Source organism: Lepisosteus platostomus, chromosome 11 (assembly GCF_059453375.1).
Source record: "Lepisosteus platostomus isolate fLepPlt1 chromosome 11, fLepPlt1.hap1, whole genome shotgun sequence".
In the NCBI taxonomy this organism is placed as follows: Eukaryota; Metazoa; Chordata; class Actinopteri; order Semionotiformes; family Lepisosteidae; genus Lepisosteus; species Lepisosteus platostomus.
In genome coordinates this window covers 48,704,603-48,726,228 of record NC_142621.1, presented here as the reverse complement: position 1 = coordinate 48,726,228, position 21,626 = coordinate 48,704,603, and the positions used below count along the sequence as shown (strand labels likewise).

The window sequence follows — 21,626 nt, the reverse complement described above, 5'->3', positions numbered from 1 at the left end:
TTCCCACCACCTGACACACATTGTCTTCCTAAGGACATCTGTACTATGAATCTCATATGTGGATATTGTATATTTTCCTAATTCTTTCATAAAATAGATGTTTAAATGGTTTATAAAAATGATTAACTAATTTATAACACCATGTTGTATATCAGCCTGACTATAAACAATCTCACAGTTCTCTTAGTCCTTTTCTAGTTCGTGCTTGTGTGTGCAGACTTCTTTGTTTGGCAGTCAAGGAGCTTTGCCCTTTCCTCATACTAAAAGCATCATGAAAAGTTTATGAGCTGCAGTGAAGTGGTCACTGCCTTTCGGGAAGCTGTGTTTCTCAGCTGGGGTGGGGAGCTGGAAGCTGGCTCTTCTCCGAGGCTGCTGTTCATGTATCACAGTGTGGACCAGGCAGTGAGCTGTGGCTGCAGAGCTGTGAGGCACCTGTCTGTGAGCACCTGCCAGCCATCATCCAGACAGATGCCTTACTGTTCTGATTGAGCTTTTCCATTTTGTCCCATTGTTCCTCATCTTTATGTAACCGCATTTGTGTGTGCGTTGTGCCTTCTTGATGTTATTTGTGCTCATTCACTGACAGCCTTCTTTGTCTGGGGTTCTTTCTTACTTGCCTGCATGGCTCCTGGCTGTTGGACTGTGAGTTCAGCAGAGCAGCAGGGCAGGGATGGTGCTCAGGTTTCTGTCACCACCAAAGGAGATGTTGCAGGGCTGGGCTCACCACTCACTACTGTCCAGGGCCCAGATTATGTGAATGGGTGGGAAACACTCATGTTTTGTTCACAAATCTATAAGGATAATAGAAAACCGATTCCAGCCATATAATGTGAATTACTTATTAGATTATTAGATCTACAGTATTAGATTATATGGGTACAATATAATAATAAAATAATGGAGCAGACACAATCCGTTTCTGGCTGTATCTGCCTGTTTGTCCTTGAGCAATCAAGCAGGAACTGATGTGGATGTCATAGAAGGCTGATAATCACACAAGGGCATGAAAGTGTTTTTGCAACAGGAAAACGAGACAATTCTACTGTATGTTTCGGTCTGCACGTGCTAGAGCCTCTTCTTCCTTCTCTGTTGGTAATGCAGCCCCCATGGTAGCCTGGGCCCGGCCTGTTTTCACTACACACACCTAACCAGCTGTCATTCTGTCACACATGGAGAGCTGCACACAAGCACAACCTGCCTGTCAGGAATAACGTGCCTTGCTGGTCTCCAGCCCTCATACCTACACTGCAATCACAAGACAGCAAAAGGTATGCCTTCCTGTTACAGCATTTGAACATAATGTCTACGTTTGTTTTCATCTATCTCATAGTGCCCTGAAACCATGTACATTTTACAGACTTAAGTTTTAGCATTCTGCATTGCGATTTAAGATTTATTTAATTGCCTTCCACTTACTAGGCTGTTCAGTAAACTTAGATTGTTGGCAATGAGTATAGTTTAAAATGTTAAATCAGTGAATGAGGTTTCTGATACAGTGTACTAGTGCTCATACCCCATTCTCCAACAGCTTTATAAATGACATGCCTGTCCCTGTTATTCTCCAGAAGCATTGATCAAAGGGAACACAGGGTAGTCATGCAAACTGCATTCTGTCACAAAATGCTGTCAATTTTTTAGGTAAGCAATAATCTCTAGAACATAGGAACAAGTAAAGGTTCATTCCATGCTGAAAAGATATGAAAGAAAACACAACGTTTCGGCTGTGGAGTCTTCTTCGGATATAACCACAGAAGACATCAGAAGTCACCTGAAGAAGGCTCCACAGCCGAAATGTTGTGTTTCCTTTCTTCTCTTTTCAGCAGGGAATGAACCTGTACTTGTTCCTTTGCAGCCTGCACATGCTGATGCGGCCATCTACTTGAACTATCTCTACAACATGCTTTCTCTATGAGCTGACAGTATTGAACCTCAGCATCCACATGGAAATACTGACAAGATGAGAGACCTAAACTCTTTGGTCCTGACTCAAGGTAGAAAAAGATCAGTCTTGTCCGTCTGAGGAAGGTTTTGGTTGTCTCACACTTTACTGCATTGCTCTTTGTAAAAAAAAAAGCCACACAGCACAGTGTATGATAACTGAAATCCTTTACACTTTACTTACACTTTCTGTTTGCTGGCATCCGGTTTGTTCACATTTCAGACCTGCTTCTGCGTGTATGTGGGAAACCTTTGTTCTGTGTGTATTTGATTATTTGATTTTAAACAAACCTATAGTGTTACCCTGGTACAGTACACTTTCAGTTCTTTGGAGATGTGTTTCAGCACCCCTTACTTTACTGTAAGTACAGTTCAATAACCTGTTTTGATCAATATTGTATTGGCGGGAGCAAAGGAAGGGACATCAGACACTCTGGCTATGATTGGTGGGAAACTGGGTCTCTCCTTCATGCCATTTTGCGGCAACTCGCAGTGTAATGTCTTTCCAGAAAAGGTTGTAAAACGTCTGAAGGGAAGAGGAACAGGGACCTCATCTTTTGTCACTTTAGTTATGTCACACACAGAGAAGCATAACATTTTAACTTTTTTGACTTGTCATCATGTGACCAGCAGAGCTCCAGCTTATCGAAATAACACTGATGCAGCAGAAACCAAACATGCGTGGATTTTGATGAGACGGCAATTTTTATTATTGGGATTTTGCCCATCTGTTTTTTTTTTAATCATTGTTTAAACATGTCGACACTCCCCTTTCCCCCATATCTGTGCTGCTGCAGCACATGTCCGGCCCCTCTGACCATGGGACGTCCAGGAGGAGTCGACCTTGAGTCACCCCTCTCAGCTGGGAGACAGTGTTGTGGCCGTTTCCCAGCCGGACCCTTGCGGGAGGAGAGGTGGTCAGAGCTTCCCTGTCCTCTGAACCAGCCCCCAGCAGGAACAGAAAGAACTGAAAATATACAGTATGGAATCACAGAGCAGAACAACGCCACCACATCCCGTGCTCTTCTGATGTGGTATCAATCTGTGATAGATGAGGAATGACTCATCTTTGTGTTGCTTCTGTCTATGTAAATGATCTATGTTTCCATTTTCTAGAAAACCTTGAAACATAGCTTTCCCAGATAATTAAAACATTTGAATCCAAACTGCAAAAGCCTATTAAAATACAATTGACAATATAAGAACATATGATTCAGCAGAGCTGCCTCCTTAATGCCTGTTACCTTCACTGTTTGAATTGTGCATTGCGTTTGCTGCAATGCACTGCATATACCCTTATGGCATATCTGTATTTCCTCTCATTCAGCTGTGTGTCTGTGCTCTGCCTGTTAACCAGGGTTAAGTTAATCATTAATGATCTTTAAGTCTTGCTGAGCATCCCAGGGATATTTCATTCAGCTGGTGCAAAACAGTTTAAACAATAAAAGACAGTTGTGTTTTGTGCCATTAAAACAATTGTGTTGCAATAGTATCTACAAGTATCTATTAACCAAGAGTTACACAAGATGTGTAGTTTAATTCTGTTTTTGTTCCTCAAGCACTGAATCACATCTCGTTTCATCCCTTTCGCTTTTACTGAAGCCCTATTTTAGTGTCTGTGTTTATTTGTGGAGGGGTTACGGTTCGCTAAAGGGAAGAGGGAGAGTGTTCGTAGCCAAAGCCACGCTAATTTCCCAGGGGAGCGGGAAGTGAGAGGATTGAAAATGGGTCATGTCCCACTTCCCAAAGACTCCTGCGCCGGGAGCCTGCCTGCCGCTTCAGACAGATACCAAAACCACTGCCCTGGCCAAAACCCTCAAGGAATCGTGCAGTGATACAGTATTTTCTTGCTGGTAAGCAGGACTCGCAGACCACAGAGTGCAGCTCGCTGCGCGCCGGGGACGAGCGGGTTAAAGGCTGATTCGGCGAAGTTCGCAGTCTGCGCGCACCCGTCCCTCCCTCGCGGCCGTGTGGAGCCGTCCTCCGCTGCGGGGATGCGCGTCTGGCGTTCGCACTGACATCGCAAGACAAGCAACTTTTATCGGACGGCGAGCTTGTTAGAAATAAGCGCATAACGCGTTACCGCTCGCAAACATCAATCGAGGAAACGGGGCCTCGGGAAAGAAGGTCCGTCTTTTTTCCGCCGCTGGACTGTAGGGCAGTTTCTGCAGATTTGGTGCTGTTTTGTATCGAATCTACGAGAACCCGTGAGCTTCAATGGGGCTGTTGCCGGCGTAGTGGCTGCGAAGTTACTGCTGGATGAAGGCTGGACTATGAGAAAGGTAAGCGGCCCGCGGTGCCACGGGGGGGTTCTGGTGGCCGGCATAGAGTGGGGTAGATCGGTTAAGAGAGGTGATGTTTCTACAAGCAGCAGTGGAGCTGAGTCACGATACGGGGCTTCTTGTAGCATTTGTTTTCCTTTTGACGCAAGGTACTATGCGATACACGCCAGACTTCTGTTCTTTAATCATAGTTTTGTGAACGCATACATGAACTGCGGCGGGGAGGTGGAAACGGTGTCGGAGGTGCGATGGTATGATCCTCCCCGGAGTCTGCTCGCACCCCACCTGGCGCTGGGAGCCCGGAGAGCTCCGCTAGCCCCCCCGGCCGCAGGGGCGAAGCGCACAGGTTTCCTCCGGCCACGTGTACACCAGCCCCAGATCTTGTTCACGACCGCGATTCGGCTTTAAAAAGGCTTTTACTGGTGTCGCCCCCAGCCCGCACACGGCCTCCATCTTGATTAGTATGGGTTGTTGTGTGGATGTTAAAAGTTTTGAGTTTTATCCAGGTGAGGCTGAATGCACAGATTACATAACGAGAGACGGGACGCTTCAGAACAACCGCCTGGAGCGCAGTCGGACCTACAGACAGCGGGGTGCACAGCGCTTTCCGAGTGGGATACTGCAGCAGCTTCTCGTATAAGGAAGGGACGGCAGTTTATGGCTAATAAATATCTTAGCTGTGACCAAGAGCCACTCCCGTGCAGGTCTGATAATGTTTTATTCAAGCGCTAATGCTCTAGGACTGCATACGGAGATGTTCTCTGCTGAGATGTGACGCGTCCGGGCACCTGTCTGTCCGCACCGGGCGAGGCCACGGTTACCACGGGCAACAGTCAGTCAGTGATTTAGCACAGATTTCCTGGCGTCGCATTACCTGTTAGTCATGGAGACTAGAGTAACGCGTTCCAAGTTATCGATTGCTCAGCACTTCATACTGTTATTCATTTTTTTTTGTTTAGGGGAGCGCAGGTTAGTTTCCAGCGCTGCGGTTTTCCCGGACTGCGAGCTGAACTGTGCGGGTCGGGGTGCGCGTCCTGTATCCCTCCGCTTGTCCGCACCAAGGTCAGGAGCAGTAGCGCTTCTCTGGGTGCCATTAAAATACACAGCAGCCCCGCTTCCGGGGGACTGGCGATAGGCTGAAACAGCCAAGTGAAACAATTTATTCCTGTAAAGAGAAGGTCAGTTAAACCCGACACGTTGTGCGGAACACACGCACAGACTGGGGTTCAGCAGTGGTGTTCCGGGCGGCGTGGGTGTGCGGTGGGTCTGTTTCTGTGGTCACCTCGACAGTCAGACTGGTACAAGGGCTCCTGCTGGATATGGACTTCAAGAGTCCCTACTCACCCGAGATCTGACAGGGACCTCGTTGTATCTTCGCACAAAGCAAAGAAGGACACGGAGGCGGGTGTGGAACAATGGTGGACTATTACGTGTAATTTATACATTCCTGTATCACTTTACTACAGACCTGAGGTGCAGGGCTGTTCAAGCTTTGTTTCCTACTCGGTCATGTGTGTTTGCAGAAGTGAAATGACTGTTCTCGCTGGCCATCAGTCTGTCTGTCTCGCCCCACGTCCTGTGAGCAGGGAGAAGGGAGACCGTGGGGAGGAGAGGAGGCTAGGAGAAACGAACTGGGGAGACCAGCCCTGTTCCTCCAGGGGGAGGGATCTGTCCATCAAACAAGTGCCCATCAGTGGCAGGTGGGACACAGACACATGAGCACAGGAACCTGAAATTCCCCACTGCAGTCAGCCACCAGGAAATACTCTGCCGTTCTGCACACAGATGAAAATAAATTCCCCAGCAGACCAATGTGAATCTCAGGCTTTGCTGACTGATCGATTGGGCTCTGTCACTGACTGACTAAGAGTGAATGACTAAGCTCTGTTACTTATTATGTGATGAGAAACTGGTCGGTCTGTCCTTGCAGGCAGCCCAGGCTTGGTGTGAGAGGGGGAGGCTAGAAGCATGGTGGGGGGGGTTGTGATGGCAGCCGGCGCTGAAGGCTGGGTTCTGCCCCAGGGCTGGGTCCTCAGTCCTCGGAGAGCACATGTGCTCTGAACTGGCTTTGGAGTGTGATGTCATCACCGCTCCCCCACTGGCCCACAGCTCTTTGCCAGAGGGACAGGGGACCGTGTGGAATCGGGGGGGGTCTCCAGCCACTCGGCTCCCTCCATGAACCCACTCAAGTGAGGAGAGCCGGGGACGGTGCATACATCGTTCTACAGGAGACATGTCTTTTATTAGTGCTCAAAAATAATGATGTTTGCGTGATGCTTTTCATCCCAAAGCTTTCCAAAGTGTTTCATGTATAAGTGGGTCTCACTTCGTCCTCCACTGAGTTCCGGCCCCGCAGCCCCGCAGTGAGACAGAGGAGTGAGGGCCGCTGGCCGAGTTAAGCAGTAGCGGTACATTAACGGAGGCCAGACGGCTCCAGCCAGAGCAGAGCTGGGCCAGCCTGGACGTCCCGGTCTTGGGTGGCTGGGTGCAGTGGGAGGCCCAGGGAATTTGCGGACGTCAGGGGTTCAGCTTGTTTTCCCAGGCACACGGTGCAGGAGACTGCAGCGCTGAGCTCAGCAGGGCCTGTCTTTGTTCCCGACCTGGTGTCCTCATCCCATCGAGCAGGCGGCCGCTGTGCACGCGCAGCCTGTCTGCAGTTCCCGCTCCGCTGTGACACAGTTATTCGGACACAACCCTGTGGGGCAAGAGCTCACAGTTCACGCCTGTCGGGTTGGTCCAGTTCCACAGAAATATTGTTTTGCATATGCTTACGGCCAGAAGCCCTGTTCTGGGAAAACCCTTTTCCTCCTGTTAATGCGGATCGACCCACTGCTGCTGTTCAGTGTGAAGTGAAGTCTGCTGCCGTGGCCAGGGGGTCTTAGACATCGTCAGCTGACAGCCTTAGCTTTTAGATCTTGGGTTCCCAGGTTGTGCACTTTGCGGAGCTGTAATATACTGAGTCCTCTTCATAGCAGTAGCAGAAAACCAAACCAGGTGTCTTTCCTCCTCCTGGAAGCTCAGTAAAGTCCAGCACAGTGCCAGTTTCCCAGCAGGGCTGGGAAAAGAAGAGCTTGGCTGCCTGTCAAGAAGGTGGAGCCTCTGCCGTGTCAGATCCCTGTCGGACCCCCAGGCGGACTCCTGCAGTTTAAACAGCCAGGCCCCTTGTGCAGCCACATATTTTCAGAAAGGTGAAATGCACTTCTGATTGAGTCGGGTACATGTGCATTCCGCTCTGCTGGCAGCCCAGGAGCTCTGATGTGCTCTCGAGTGCTGGTCTGGAAAGCCTTACTGCAGCATCTGGCCTTTCCAGGCAGTCGTGTTGGGCCTGCAGGAGCTCTCACTGAGCCCAGCCCTCCAGAGCTGCAGCCAGGAGGGAGACTTTGTAGGCAGAGTTTCCCAGACGGTGCCCCCTCATTTACTGTAAAGGCTGCTGTGCAGTTGAGACAGTTGTCTTGGGTCCTGAATCGACTATGGGAGTGATTAGGATACTTCCTGCTGGTCTCAGAGCTGTGAAAGGGCTGCTGTGCTGTGGGAGCTGCTGCTCTTCCACCTGTGGTTCCCCACCCCCCCCCACCCTCTGCGCACCTCCTTGGCACAGCCCTGTAGCTGTTAGCACAGTAGCTCCAGACCCCACCTGCGCTGACTCACTCTCGGAGGCCAGAGCTGCTTCCTGCTCCCAGCCTGGACCAGGGCGCACTGGCTCGGGATGGCTGCTGAATTCCCCCATTGGGGAATTCAAGGGAATTTCGCTGAGTGGATGTTGGCACAGCTGGCACCCTGTTTTCGAGGGCTTTCAGGGGCTGGCGTTCTGCCACTACATAAAGAAGGAAGGGATTGGCATTGTCTTGAGTTTTATCGTTGTTTAGTATTAACTGATGTTTCCTACATTGGAAGGGAGGCTGTGAGGCTGTTCCCTCTCCATTCTGTCTGTAAAAGAACCAGAGTGTGAAAGTGTTCATCGCTTTCACTGACTGTTCCTCCGACAGAAGAGTTTGAAACGAAACCCCATCGACTCCCTGTGGCCTCAGCTCCTAAAACTGAAGGATAATTTACCTCTCAGGCTGTTCTTTTCTTTAGTGATGTCAATTAGAGATCTTTTGAAATATCTCGCTTCTCCCTGAGAGATGAGCTGCCCGTGTCTGAATGGAATACACGGTTTGAGGTTTGATGAGGAGCTGTGGTGAAGCCCGGAGGGCTGGCCCTGCACACCCCCGTGACGCGGCGTGGCTGGGTGCTGGAGTCGCAGCTGCAGCGCCGGATCTTCGTGTTGTGCTTGTTCAGCTGCAGCTTCTGAGTGCAGGAATTCCAGCTCAGTCACCAGCTCCCCTGTACAGAACGGCTGACCTTGTCACGTCACGTGGTGGTGAAAGAGTTAAGACGGAGCCTTGCTCTTTTCTGTGACCCCGGCAGACAATGAGCAGGTGTAGGAGGGTGTTTCTTTTGTTCCTTCAGGTTGCCTGCAGGGTTTTTCGGAGTTCGGCTCTTATAAGAGCTGTAGCCCAACCCTCCCGAGCAAGAGCAAGCTGGAAAATTACAATCAGAGAATACCTTAAGCTGTTTTTACAGTTTTGAGATCTGCCTGTGCAAGTGTTTTTTTTCTCAGATGCTGATGGCTTCAGTTTTGAAGTTTTTGCTGTTTTTGTTGTGTTTTGCACCTGTGGATCACAGGTTAAATTGTGCCAGGAATGTCACATGGTGGAGATCTGTTTGCATCTGAATTCCAGCCATGTGCTGTGGGAGGCACAGGGAAATTGGAGATAAAGTAAAGGAAAGCTGTGGCGAAGCACAACTGTGGGACTTCACCATGGTGAAACCCTGGTAGACGCAGCTCGTGTACCGTGGTAAAGGTTCATGTGGAGCTGCTGGGGCTCTGGGGTGACTGACCCTTTCTGCTGTGTTCAGGCACGTGGCCCTGCATGATCCCCCCGTCTTCTCTGGTGTGGCCCCTGATCCAAGCGCGTGCGGCCCCGCCCTGCTGTGCCAGGAGGGCCGGGTGGGGTGGCGCCTGCTCCCAGCCAGTCTGCCGCGCAGAGGAGGCAGCCACAGCAGCCGTCCGCCATGACGACCTCGTCCCTGCGCCGGCAGGTGAAGAACATCGTGCACAACTACTCCGAGGCAGAGATCAAGGTGAGGGAGGCGACCTCCAATGACCCCTGGGGGCCCTCCAGCTCCCTGATGTCCGAGATCTCCGACCTGACCTTCAACGTGGTGGCCTTCACGGAGGTCATGGGCATGATCTGGAAGCGGCTGAACGACAGCGGCAAGAACTGGCGCCACGTGTACAAGGCGCTGACGCTGCTGGACTACCTGATCAAGACGGGCTCGGAGCGCGTGGCGCAGCAGTGCAAGGAGAACGTCTTCGCCATCCAGACGCTCAAGGACTTCCAGTACGTGGACCGCGACGGCAAGGACCAGGGCGTGAACGTGCGCGAGAAGGCCAAGCAGCTGGTGGCGCTGACGCGCGACGAGGACCGCCTGAAGCAGGAGCGCGCCCACGCCCTCAAGACCAAGGAGCGCATGGCCGGCGTGGCCACCAGCATGGGCAGCTACTCCAGCCGCCCGCCCGCCCCGCCCGCCCAGCCCGCCCTGCCTGCCCCGCCCGCCCCGCCCGCTCTGTACGCGGAGGAGTCCGACCACTGCAGGGGCTCCCCCTCCTCCCTCAACTGTGAGTATCGGCCGCTGTGCCCCCGGGCCCCCGGCTTTGGGCAGGGCTTTGATATTGAACAGGGAATCTGAGAAGTGCTGCAGCTTTTCGGGGGGGAGGAATCCAATTTAAGAGCCACTAAAACTTAAACATGTAAATTAACAGGTAAACCAGACCACTGTCTGAGCATAAGAAGGTTTACAAACGAGAGGAGCCATTCGTGCCGTCTGCCCTGTTGATAAACAGTCGCTGATTGATCCCAGGGTCTCACTGTGGCGCGTCTTGAAAGGAGCCAGGACCTTAGCTTCTTCAACACGGTTGCATTGCTTGTTCCACACTCCCACCACCCTTTGTGTAAAGAACTGTTCTCTGTTTTAAATGCACTTCCTGTAGGCTCCGCTGTGTGCTCGGGTTTGTGGTAAAACCCACTGCTGCTCGCGAGAGAATCGCTGAGCAGCTGCAGTGCAGGAGGGCAGGATGTGCCTCAGCGTTGGCACAGTGAGGCTGGAGTGTGTGCCCCCACACCCGCGCATCCTGCTCTTAAGGAGAGACGCCAGGCGGGTAAATAACTGTGCTCTCAGGGGAGACTGTCTCCTGCCTGAGCTTTTTTCTGCTCAGAAGCTGACTGAGCGGCTCAGAAAAAGACTGCACTGCAGCTCCAGTCTTGCTTTGTCTAAAGCCAAAGACATAACAGCGATCAAGTGACAACCGCAAATAGCCTCTGCACTTACAGACAAACAAGATACCGTCCATCCTCTTGCCTGAGCTTTGTGGTACCTTGAGAGAGCAATTTCTTCCCCCATTAATGTTTGTTATAACAGGACAGACTGTTCCCACCGAGGGCTCCTGCTGCCCAGGAATCTCACTGTCGGATTCCTGTATTGGTCTTTTGTTTTGGAGCAGGGCAGTCGAACTGGGAGGGGTGTATTTCATGGAGAATAGATTTCCTTTTTAACTGCTTTTCCTGGTTTTAGCAGTGAGCTGAGTGATTGGGGGTGTTGGCTCCTTTCTGTGCTGATTTCCTCTTTTCCTGCCCATGGAACAGCCTGTCTGTGCGTTGGCAAGCCCGCCTGGCAGTGCCACACTGGAGTGCCTCTCCAACAGGCTGCTAAACTACTTCATGCCACCTGACTACTGGCTGGAAGGCACACACCAGTCCTGAGCTGGCAACACGCTGCCGTCCGTGCAGAGCTGCTGCAAGAGGGTGCATCCGACAGAGACCCGACCCCGGGCAGCGTGCTGTCCACTCGTACTGCTCTCTTCTCGCTCGCTGCCATGTTTATTGCTGCCCTGTCTGCCTCCAGTCTCCCAGGAGGCAGTCTGGAAAGGTGGAACAGCAGGAGCAGGCGGACGACCCTCTCAGGTGTGCGTCTTGGCCTGACGAGCCGCGAGCCTCCTGTAGCCCTGCGGGCGGGGCACGGGGGGGCTGGCAGGACAGTGCGGTACCAGACGGCATTCCCAGCCAGAGATGGCTTTGAGAGGCAGTGCAGTGGAACTGAATGGGCAGCTCTGTTAGTGTTGGTGCCCAAATTTACTGCCTGAGAAACCCTGGCACGGCGCCCTGCATCCCGAGCTCACCATCTGGAGCCCTCCCAGGGAAGAATCCAGTACGAGAGGTGAAGTAGCTGAGCTGACCTGGCCTCCGCAGCCCCAGCAGAGCCGCCTGTCAGGCAGGGGGGACGGAGCGCCTGGGTGAAGCTCAGTCTCCAGCTTATTTGATGCTGCATCTAATTCCTGGCTTGGCTCTCGTCGGCGTGGAGGAATGGGAGGAATTCGATTGTCATCAAGTCTCTTTCTCCGTAATGTGCTGCCAAGTCTGCCTGACTGCACAGGTGGAGATTTCCAGGGCAGAGGACAGATCGGGACTGAGCAGCACTGAGCTGCAGCACTGGACTCACCCTGTCCCACTTTTGTCTTAATTACTTACAGATATTGCCTTAAAAAATGAAGATATTCACAAAAACTCCTGAATCAAAAATTCTAATTTGGGAATCTTGGAGAGCCGATACTCTGGGATTAATTAAATACTAACTACCAAATGGGCCTCCTCTCGTTTGTAACCTTTCTTATGTTCTTATGATTTTGAGAGGCGAAGTTTATGAATTTAATGCAAAGGCCTGGCTGATTTGCTCCCATCTCTGTCCCAGCTTCCTCGTCCTCACCGCGCCTGACCTCTGACCTGGAGCAGGCCCGCCCCCAGACCAGTGGAGAGGAAGAGCTTCAGCTTCAGCTGGCCCTGGCCATGAGCCGTGAGGAGAGCGAGAAGGTAACCTAGCAACAGGTGCCTGGCAACGCACTGCAGGTACAGGAGGGACATTTGTCACTGGGGCACCTGGACCCCTCGCTGGCTCTCTGCAGACTGGGGGATTCTTCCACTACACTGACAACAATTACAGTCAGCAGCTATATCACCCTGCAACTCACAACTGGCAGCCCACTGGAGCTCAGCAGGTGTGAGCCTGGTCAGTACCTGGATGGAAGACCTCCTGGGAAAAACTAAGGTTGCTGCTGGAAGAGGTGTTAGTGGGGCCAGCAGGGAGCGCTCACCCAGTGGTCCATGTGGGTCCTAATGCCCCAGTATAGTGACGGGAACACTATACTGTAAACAGGCGCCGTCCTTCGGATAAGACGTAAAACCGAGGTCTGTGGTCATTAAAAATCCCAGGGTGTTTCTCGAAAAGAGTAGGGGTTTAACCCCGGCGTCCTGGCCAAATTTCCCATTGGCCCTTACCATCATGGCCTCCTAATAATCCCCCTCTATGAATTGGCTACATTACTCTGTTCTCCTCCCCACTGAGAGCTGATGTGTGGTGAGCGTTCTGGCGCACTATGGCTGCCGTCACATCATCCAGGTGAGGCTGCACATTGGTGGTGGTGGAGGGGATCCCCATTACCTGTAAAGCGCTTTGAGTGGAGTGTCCAGAAAAGCGCTATATAAGTGTAAGCAATTATTATCATTATTACAGTCTGTCACTGTGCTGCATAGTAGGGAGCCTTTTTAATAAACTCCCAGCGGTTAGATCCTAATCTCTCACACCTCTTGCTACAGTACGTATATAAATCTTGTGCCCAGTTCTCGCGATGGTGAGGGGGGTCTGGGTAGCCGTTGTCACATCCAGGCGAGTCATGCCAAAGACTTCCCGCTGACGCGTTCATTAGGACCTAACCCAACTGTCAAAACACGCACTAACGCGCCAGCTCTGTGTGTCACTCATTCCATCAATAACTCAATAACTCCCTTTGAAAGAGAAGCTGAAGCTGTAGATTCCCACTGCTGAATTAACACAGGAATGTCTCTGGGGGAGACGCCTCTCTGTCAGCCCCCCTCCCCTCTTCTCTTGCCTCCTGTGTGGATTTCCCTAGAATTCCTCTGTCCCAGCGCTGGATCCTGTGCTGTAGGCATTCCTGCTCTGCTGAGGGTTCACACAGTGTGTGCGGTCTTCTGTCACTGCAAGATGAATCCTTGTAGGTTTGGCCTCTGCAGTGAATTCTAATGTTGATGTATTGAGTTTTCTCTTTTTGACTTCATAGATTCTGAAAGTGCTTTCCCGGAAAATCAAATAAAGAGGGAGCCTAAAACAATGGATCAGCATATACCAAACTGAGCTTATTGATTCTCCCTCTGCCTGCCACAGTATCGACAGCCTTGCTGTGACCTCACTGCGGGCCTGTGTGAGAGGACACTATCAGCTGCATGACCTGCCCTCCATTGCTAGCAGCACAGGGGCAGAATCAGCCCAAAGGAGTCACTTCCAGTGTTTAGAAATCTGGGGGCTCATGCATGTATTGTATTTGGGAAAAGAAGACTGTAGTCTGTCTGAGCAGATCCAGTCAGTTCCAGGTAGAGCTGGTTTCCAGCAGAGGCTCTTGCTCTGGGTGCAGGCTGAGGCCCATGGGGCATGCTGGGACTCCAGTGTCCACTCAGTGGAAGCACCAGGCCTCTGGTGTTTCCAGTGCAGCTGTGTGGGGGTCTGCAGACAGAGGTGTGCGCAAGCTGCCCCTGCCCTACTGTCCAGGGGTGGGGTCAGTGAATGTCCATTCCTGTTGTACTGGTGTCCCCTGCGGCCCTGGTGCCCTGGCTCCTGAGAGCTCTCAGTGATTCCAGGTGTCGTCTGGTCCGAGACTTGAAGATGGATTCATCCTGCTTTTCTTTTTTCCAGGATTAGAGGAGAACTGCAACGCTATTTTTATATCCTGGGGTTAGAAAGAATCAGCATTGAAGAGTACATTTCAAACCACAATAAAAGTTTAATAAACAAAGTAACATGTAAAACCTCCAATTTACATCTCAGAAAAAAAGTCATTTCCAGGTCTGCGCAGCGCCATATAAAGTGATTCAGAGTGAGGCAACAGATTCTGTGATGTGTGCGGTCGAATGACATTAGAAACAAGCAGGCTTGTTAATACATCTCTTTTATTACAATGGAAACATTGCTCTTGACAGCAGTTTTGCCAATAAATGTACATACTTGTTAACTCGGCATAGCTTTGAAACACTGTAGTGTAATGTCTGCTGCACAACCTGTACTTATTCACTAGTGCATCACATTACATTAGCCATTACAGTGACTAGTGAGCAGGAAGGGCCGCCTCAAGGCGCAATTCATGGGGACTCTCGCAAATTATTTCTGTACCATCAATGAATTTATTTTGTGAATGAGATTTAATAACCTGTCTGAGAAATTTGAACTGCAGTTATCCTTTATCAGGTTTTCTTATTAGCTGTGCCTAGATTAATCCCAGTATAAAACATTTTACTTAATTACACTCATGTATTTACTTATGTTTGGAATTTTTAGTGGATGATTGTTTAATTGAATATAAATACATATGAGGTGGAGTCAGTAAATGAGCACACCCATAAAGGCGGAGTCTGTTGGGTAGCCTTACTGCGATTGGCTGCAACCTAAAGTCTCCTCCTCCTGGTGCTTTCTAGCTCCGCCTCCCAGAGTAGATAGACAAGTACACAGCTTCAGGCTGCTACAAGCATCCGCAAGGAGGTGCACAGGGAGGTGTAGTTGCCCCTCAGCTGTGCCTGTGGCTGACTGCCAGGAGGGACAGCAGTCCCCAGCTTTCAGACCTGCTTCGCTCTTGCCTCAAGTTTGTTTAAATAATGATAATTGGTTCCACACTAACTATAATTTGAAGTTTTACATTGATTTTTATTACACATACATACAGAAATGAAAATTAATGTCGGCCTTTGTAGTCTGGACATCATGGCCTGAGAGGCTGCTGTCTAACCTCTGAGCTGAAGTGAACCCCTTTCACTGGTGCTGTAAATGGGAGGAGCTTTTGGACGGCTGGTCTGCTCATTGGCTGGGCATTTGCTAATCCCTCCCCCTTCTGATGCTTTGTAGCCCAAGCCGGCCCCGCCCACCTCCCTGGAAATGGATGAGGACACGCAGCTGCAGATCGCTCTCAGTCTCAGCAAGGAGGAGCACGAGAAGGTACCACCCTCAGACCCGGGCCTGACCGGGGCTGGGGCTCTTGGGGCTCTTCACTGCCTCAGCCTGCTGCCTCTCCAGCCTGAGAGGTGCCCTGCATAACTTCTTTTCTCTCCTGTGCCTTAACACAGCCACCTGTCCTCAGCTCTTGGCTCTCTCTCACCTGCTCTGCACGCTGAGTGCCCTGCAGACTACTTTCCTCCCTGCTCTCTTCACCAAACCTCTCCCTTCTCTCCTCTGCCAGACCTGCTGAAGGGAAAGCACAGTGCCTCACTGTGGGGTTTTTATTCTTTAGTCTTTTTTATGTCCACAGTTAATGAATCTTTTCCTCCCCCTTTGCTGAGTTTTCTGCAGCAGGCCAGCTTGTCTTCCCTGGGTTCAGAGGTGCCTACATCTGTGCTCCCAGCTCCCAGCTCTGCTGTCACACGCTAATGTGACAGATCACGCCCAAGTCCGCACAGAGGAAGTCTGCTTCTTCTCGTGTAGCGGTGCTCATCAGTGTTTGTGTGTCCGTCCCCAGGAGCAGCGCAGCCGGCAGGGTGACGAGAGGCTGCTGCAGAGAGCTCTGGAGGAGAGCCGGCGAGAGAGTTCCTCTGGTCACCAGGAGGTAATGGAGTGGGCGTGGCACTGGCCTTTCAGCTGAGCGTCTGAGGTGTTAGCTTGCACTGTGTAGGTCAGCTGTGTGCCTGAGATTGTGTTTCCATCTGGGGGTCTGACGCACTCCCTGCCCTTGATGTATGATGTGTGCCTGGTGCCAGCGCATGCATCCCTACCGCTAGGACATGGCCCTGTCCCACTTGGTGGCCAGTCACTAAAGCTTGGGAAAATCTTGCAGCGCCACCGAGTGGTTGTCTTATCTGGAAATAGCAGCTCTGATCTTAATGCTTAATAAATATGACTCTTCTCTGCATCTTGAGCCCACATGTCCCCTGGGACCATCAGTCCTTTTTGGTATTTCTGGGGAAGACAGAATGTTGACATTTTTCTCATAAGGCAGCACATCTAGAATTCAATTTAATTAGTTTAAGTGAGTCTCGATTGCAGTCTGTCCCACGGCCTTAACAGGTCTGAGTCCATCTTCAGCTTTTTCTCACCTTTGCCACCTCGTTCTTATGGTGTCATTTAGTCCTGGGTCTGTGTGTGTGTGTCATCAGAATTGTGACCTGCTAGCTCCCTCCCCCTCGTTCCTCTCTTCCTCCATCGCTCTCTCCTGATTCTGTCTCTTTCTCTCGCTCAGTCGGCTCTAATGGACCTGGTTGACATCTTTGGCCCTGCACCCACGACACTTGCGTCCACTAGTGGAGACCCCTGGGACCTCTCAGCTGATGACGATCACATCTCTCGGAGGAACCCGCCTGGGACTTCTGACCCCTGGGACTCTGTGGGTAAGAGGAATATCTCACTCCAGGCAGGGGCCACACTGAGACCAGAGCTCACACACAATCGGGGGCCGCTCTGAGACCAGAGCTCACACACAATCGGGGGCCGCTCTGAGACCAGAGCTCACACACAATCGGGGGCCGATCTTAGACCGGAGCTCACACACAATCAGGGGCCGATCTTAGACCGGAGCTCACACACAATCCGGGGCCGCACTGAGACTAGAGCTCACACACAATCAGGGGCCGATCTTAGACCAGAGCTCACACACAATCGGGGGCCGATCTTAGACCGGAGCTCACACACAATCGGGGGCCGCACTGAGACCAGAGCTCACACACAATCAGGGGCCACACTGAGACCAGAGCTCACACACAATCGGGGGCCACACTGAGACCAGAGCTCACACACAATCGGGGGCCGATCTTAGACCAGAGCTCACACACAATCGGGGGCCGATCTTAGACCAGAGCTCACACACAATCGGGGGCCGATCTTAGACCAGAGCTCACACACAATCGGGGGCCGATCTTAGACCAGAGCTCACACACAATCGGGGGCCGCACTGAGGCCAGAGCTCACACACAATCGGGGGCCGCACTGAGGCCAGAGCTCACACACAATCAGGGGCCGCACTGAGACCGGAGCTCACACACAATCGGGGGCTGCACTGAGACCGGAGCTCACACACAATCGGGGGCCGATCTTAGACCAGAGCTCACAGACAATCGGGGGCCGATCTAAGACCAGAGCTCACACACAATCGGGGGCCACACTGAGACCAGAGCTCACACACAATCGGGGTACCCGGACTTCTGCAGAGCTGGAACAGGAGGAAGGAGGAAAGTGTTTACTAATTACAGTGGGATAATCAGTGGGAACAGATTATGCAGCCAGGTTGCTCGAACAGTGACTCTTACTAGCAGCCTAACAAGATAGATGGCCAAATGTCCTCCTTACAGTTATACATTTACTTAAAATCTTACAGAGAACAAAGCACACTACTGAAGCGGTGATGGGCTTCCCTCTAGTGGACACGACAGGAATTTCAGGAGACTCTAGAAGAGTAATATCCCGCTTTTCCTCCTGTCTTTTTTGCAGCTGGTGCTCATTCCAGTAGCCCAGTGACAGTCAGCCCATGGTCACCAACCCCTGCGTCCAGTGCCCCCTCCCAGCCCTGGGGGTCCAAGCTGACCCAATCAGACCCCTGGGAGCCAACATTAAGGGGCCCTAGCTCTTCACCTGCCCAAGCCTGGGACTCCCCTGCTCACCACACAGGTACAAGACAACAGCTTCCCTCTCTAGAGCGACTGTCAGCCCATCGTTGAGCCCAGGAGGCCTTGCAGTGAGCTCCGGCTGATCTCGGCAGTGCTGCTCTGGGGTGGTTCATACACTCCTTCACAGAGCCTTGAATGGGACTGGCTTCTCAATGCTCAGCTTTCATGGCTCTTGGACTGCACCATCAGCATGAGTTTGCCAGGACAGGAATGCAGTTTTATCATTGGACAGCTATCTAATTTAGGAGGGTGATTGCAGTACAAACCCTTGCATTGATGCTTGTTTGTATTTTGTTTCTTCATGCCAGTGTGCTGTTTTTTTGGACTGTAAATGCTGCAGCAACACACGTGTTAAAAGACATGTTGGTGCAGACTGTGCTCCAAAGCTCCCTTCTGCCCGCGCTTCTGCAACTCTGATCTGCTCTCCGCCCAGGTGCCTCCGGCTCAGACCCCTTCTGCAGGCTGGGGGAGGGTCCTGTGGAACGCAGTGGACTGGAAACACTCTCCTCTGCCCAGTCCGGCAGCACAGCAGGTGGGCCCCCGTCCCGAGAGCAGACAGGGAACCACAGAACCAGGCCCAGTCTGAACATTTACAGTATTACTGCAAACTGGCGATACAACCCTGCAGAGAAAGACTCTCTGCTCTGCCCCTCAGTCTCTGACACTGTTGCTCTCTCACAGGCACCAGCTCCCTGGGTGAAGTGTGAGCTCAGGCACCCCTGATATTTCTGATCATTAAAATTGTTAAAGCAGGTGCGAAAGCATTTTTTTAATATGTGCATATCAGAAATTCCTATAGGATAGCAGATGCAAGGAGCTAAATAACCGGTATGTCTCATCTGTGTACTCTACCTATCTGACTTTTCATTTTTTCATACATCGGAATGAAATTCTAATCATAAGTAACTGATGCCTGATGTGAAAAGCTGTCTGTGCAGGATGGTTGCTGCCACTGGACTAATGCAGCAGGAGATTCTGAAATGGGATTTGTATATTGGCAGTTCAGTAATGCAGCCCTACAGAAAGTCAAACTCGAGGGACTCAGTTTGATTTGACTTCTGGATGCAGACACATGAACAATGTGACTCTGTCACTGCAAAGCTTCTGGCAAAATGATAAACATGCAAGATGTGTGCAATGATAAATTCACCCACGAAAAACCAAATGTGCTTTGGTGCTCCGTATCCATGGAGATTTTGTTCCACTTAACGCTGAAGATCCCAAGTGATTTCATTAGCAGGAGCTCATTCTTCCTGACAACAGTATTATTTGTTCATGAAAGGTAAAAATGCTTTGCCTTTTCTCACCATCAGTAAAGGTAAGGAGGAGGACCAAAGTAAAAATAGTTTGGACACTTTTTAAGACGAGCAGCCCAGTGGTTTTGACAGTGGCTGCGATGCTCACTCTCCCCCTCTCTCCTCTCGCCCTCTCCTGCACCGCTCAGAAATGGACCTGTTTGGGGAGCCCCTGCCCAGCACCCAGATGAACGGGCGGGGGTGCAGCCCCGAGTCCTTTGACCTGACGAGTCTCGGGGAAACCCTGGGGAACCCCAGCCCCCGCGCCTGCCGCACCCCCGAGGCCTTCCTGGGGCCGACAGCTGCTTCCCTCGTCAACCTGGACTCGCTGATCCCCCCCAACCCCCCCGCTAAGAACAGGAACCCCTTCCTGTCAGGTGAGAGGGCGGAGGTCACAGGGGTAAGGGTGGGAGGCGCAGGCGGAGCGAGGAGGGGGGGCTCTCGGTGAGGGGAGAACTGCTGGGGGGAAATTTGGCCAGGGCGCCGGGGTTACATTTCTATTCTTTTAGAGAAATGCCCTGGAATACTTAATGACCACAGAGAGTCAGGACCTTGGTTTTACATCTCATCCGAAGGACGGCGCCTTTTAACAGTACAGTGTCCGCATCACTACACTCCAGCATTAGGACCCACACAGACTGCTGGGCGCTCCCTACAGGCCCCACTAACACCTCAGCTGTGGGCTGCCAGCTGTGAGCTGCAGGGAGGTACAGCTGCTGTCTATATTGGTAGATAAGAGCAGAGAACAGCCCTGTGGTTACAGTGCTAAGTAACTAACGGAGTTATTTTCTCTCCCTCCTCTCCCTGCCCCCCTTTCTCTCCATTCTTCCCTTGTTCTTTTTCGTCTCCTTCACACTCTCTCCGTCTTGACTCCTCTTCTTTACCTCCCTCTCTTTTCAGTACTCAGCGCTCCATCTCCCACCAACCCTTTCCAAAGTGAGCAGCCACGCCTCACCCTCAACCAGATGCGCCCCAGCTCGGGGTCGCCCCAGCCAGGCCCTCTGCCCTACAGCGCCTCCCTCCCTCTGCCCCTGAGCAGCCGAGCAGGGGCCACCCTGCCCTCCTCCCTCACGCAGCCGCCCACCTCGGGCGCCCCTGCCTTCACCAGCCCCGCGGCACTCCTGGATCTGCCCAGCACCCTGCCCCAGCCCCTGCTGCCCCTCAGCTCCGCCACGCCCCTCAGCCTACAGCCCGACCAGCTCAGCCAGAACCCCTTCATGTGAACAGGAACACGCAAGAGCTCCGCCGCGCCCCCCAGCCTACAGCCTGACCAGCTCAGCCCGAACCCCTTCATGTGAACACGGACACACAGGAGCTCCACCACGCCCAGCCTGACTGGGACGAGTCCTCCGGCCGGGACAGGATGGTTTTTGAGAGTTGATTTTCTTTTTCCGTTTTCGTTTTCCTTTCTTTCTCAAACGCAGCTTTGATTTTGTAACCCAGATCCGATGCTGTGCCACCCCTCACTGTGCCCACTTTCCAGCATGGGCAGCGCACTACCACAGCCGAACACTTGCCTTAACCTGGCACCAGGTGCACGTGTGTCAGGGGCATTCGCATTTCACCGGCAGAACAGGAACAAACCTGAAAAGAGTGCTGAAATGTGATGAACATGATTGCTAATGTGTACTCACGGGTGTGAGTGCCTGTTTTTTCTATTGCAACATCGTCTCCCCTGCTGCAGATAATCCCCCTCCTGCTGCCCATGAATTGTGACGAGAGCAGCTCCTGAGAGCCTCTTCTGCTCTCAGGACTGGGACTGCAGGCTCGCCGTCTGTGTTCATGATCTCACCCTGCTGTCCTGGCACGCCTCAGCCTCGCTAAATCACACTGGGACCGAGTCCCAGTCCCGCTTCAGCCTCCACCTGTCCGCTCTGTCCTGTTCCCAGTGAAGTCTGGGAGGAGGCAGCAGCCCAGAAATGCTGCTAATGACATGTATCTGAATGCTGTAGGTTTCCACACTTGTGCTGCATTGCCTTGACACTAAAACTGCAAAATTAACAAGCCAACAGAATCATGTTAAGATTGTAACAAGCTGGAACTGCTAGGCCGACGACGGTCTGTACACACCTACTGTATATGAAGAGAAAGCACAGTAATAGGAACATAACAATTTGTTCTTTTCAGGTCCCAAACTGCCCAGTACAGTGAGGGATTCAGTGCAACACTGTAACAGAAACATTGGTCATGTGAAATTAAGAATGTGTTCCCTGAAAACACGTTCCTAAATCTAAAAGTATATGTATAAAAGTTTATGATTGAACAAATAAATACAATTTGAATTAATTCAGTGGCTTTTTTGGCACACTCCTTACCTGGCCTCTCTTTACGTTGCATCTCTTGAGTTCACACTGGCATTGACA

General features: G+C 51.7%; 1 protein-coding gene across 3 annotated transcripts; it reads left to right on the top strand.

Moving 5' to 3' along the window:
* The first annotated feature begins 1,188 nt into the window (after window positions 1-1,188).
* On the top strand, window positions 1,189-21,549 carry LOC148652953 (epsin-3-like). 3 transcript variants are annotated; one of them, XM_088600255.1, is made up of 10 exons: window positions 1,189-1,268; window positions 9,123-9,885; window positions 12,012-12,130; window positions 15,225-15,314; window positions 15,832-15,918; window positions 16,549-16,696; window positions 17,793-17,969; window positions 18,402-18,500; window positions 19,413-19,640; window positions 20,164-21,549. In XM_088600255.1, the coding sequence occupies exons 2-10, from the start codon at window positions 9,279-9,281 to the stop codon at window positions 20,484-20,486; spliced, it is 1,878 nt and encodes a 625-aa protein (XP_088456381.1). In that variant the 5' UTR covers window positions 1,189-1,268; window positions 9,123-9,278; the 3' UTR covers window positions 20,487-21,549. The 3 variants fall into 3 exon arrangements, with proteins under 3 accessions (XP_088456381.1, XP_088456380.1, XP_088456382.1); XM_088600254.1 differs by lacking the exon at window positions 1,189-1,268 and adding an exon at window positions 3,628-4,220; XM_088600256.1 differs by lacking the exons at window positions 1,189-1,268; window positions 15,225-15,314 and adding an exon at window positions 3,628-4,220.
* The last annotated feature ends 77 nt before the right edge of the window (window positions 21,550-21,626 follow it).

Coding starts and splice junctions, on each gene's coding strand:
- LOC148652953 (XM_088600255.1), top strand. CDS start 9,279: ATGACGACCTCGTCCCTGCGCCGGCAGGTGAAGAACATCGTGCACAAC. Junction 17,970..18,401: donor CTCCCCTGCTCACCACACAG/GTACAAGACAAC, acceptor CTCTCCGCCCAG/GTGCCTCCGGCTCAGACCCC. Junction 18,501..19,412: donor CCAGTCCGGCAGCACAGCAG/GTGGGCCCCCGT, acceptor TGCACCGCTCAG/AAATGGACCTGTTTGGGGAG.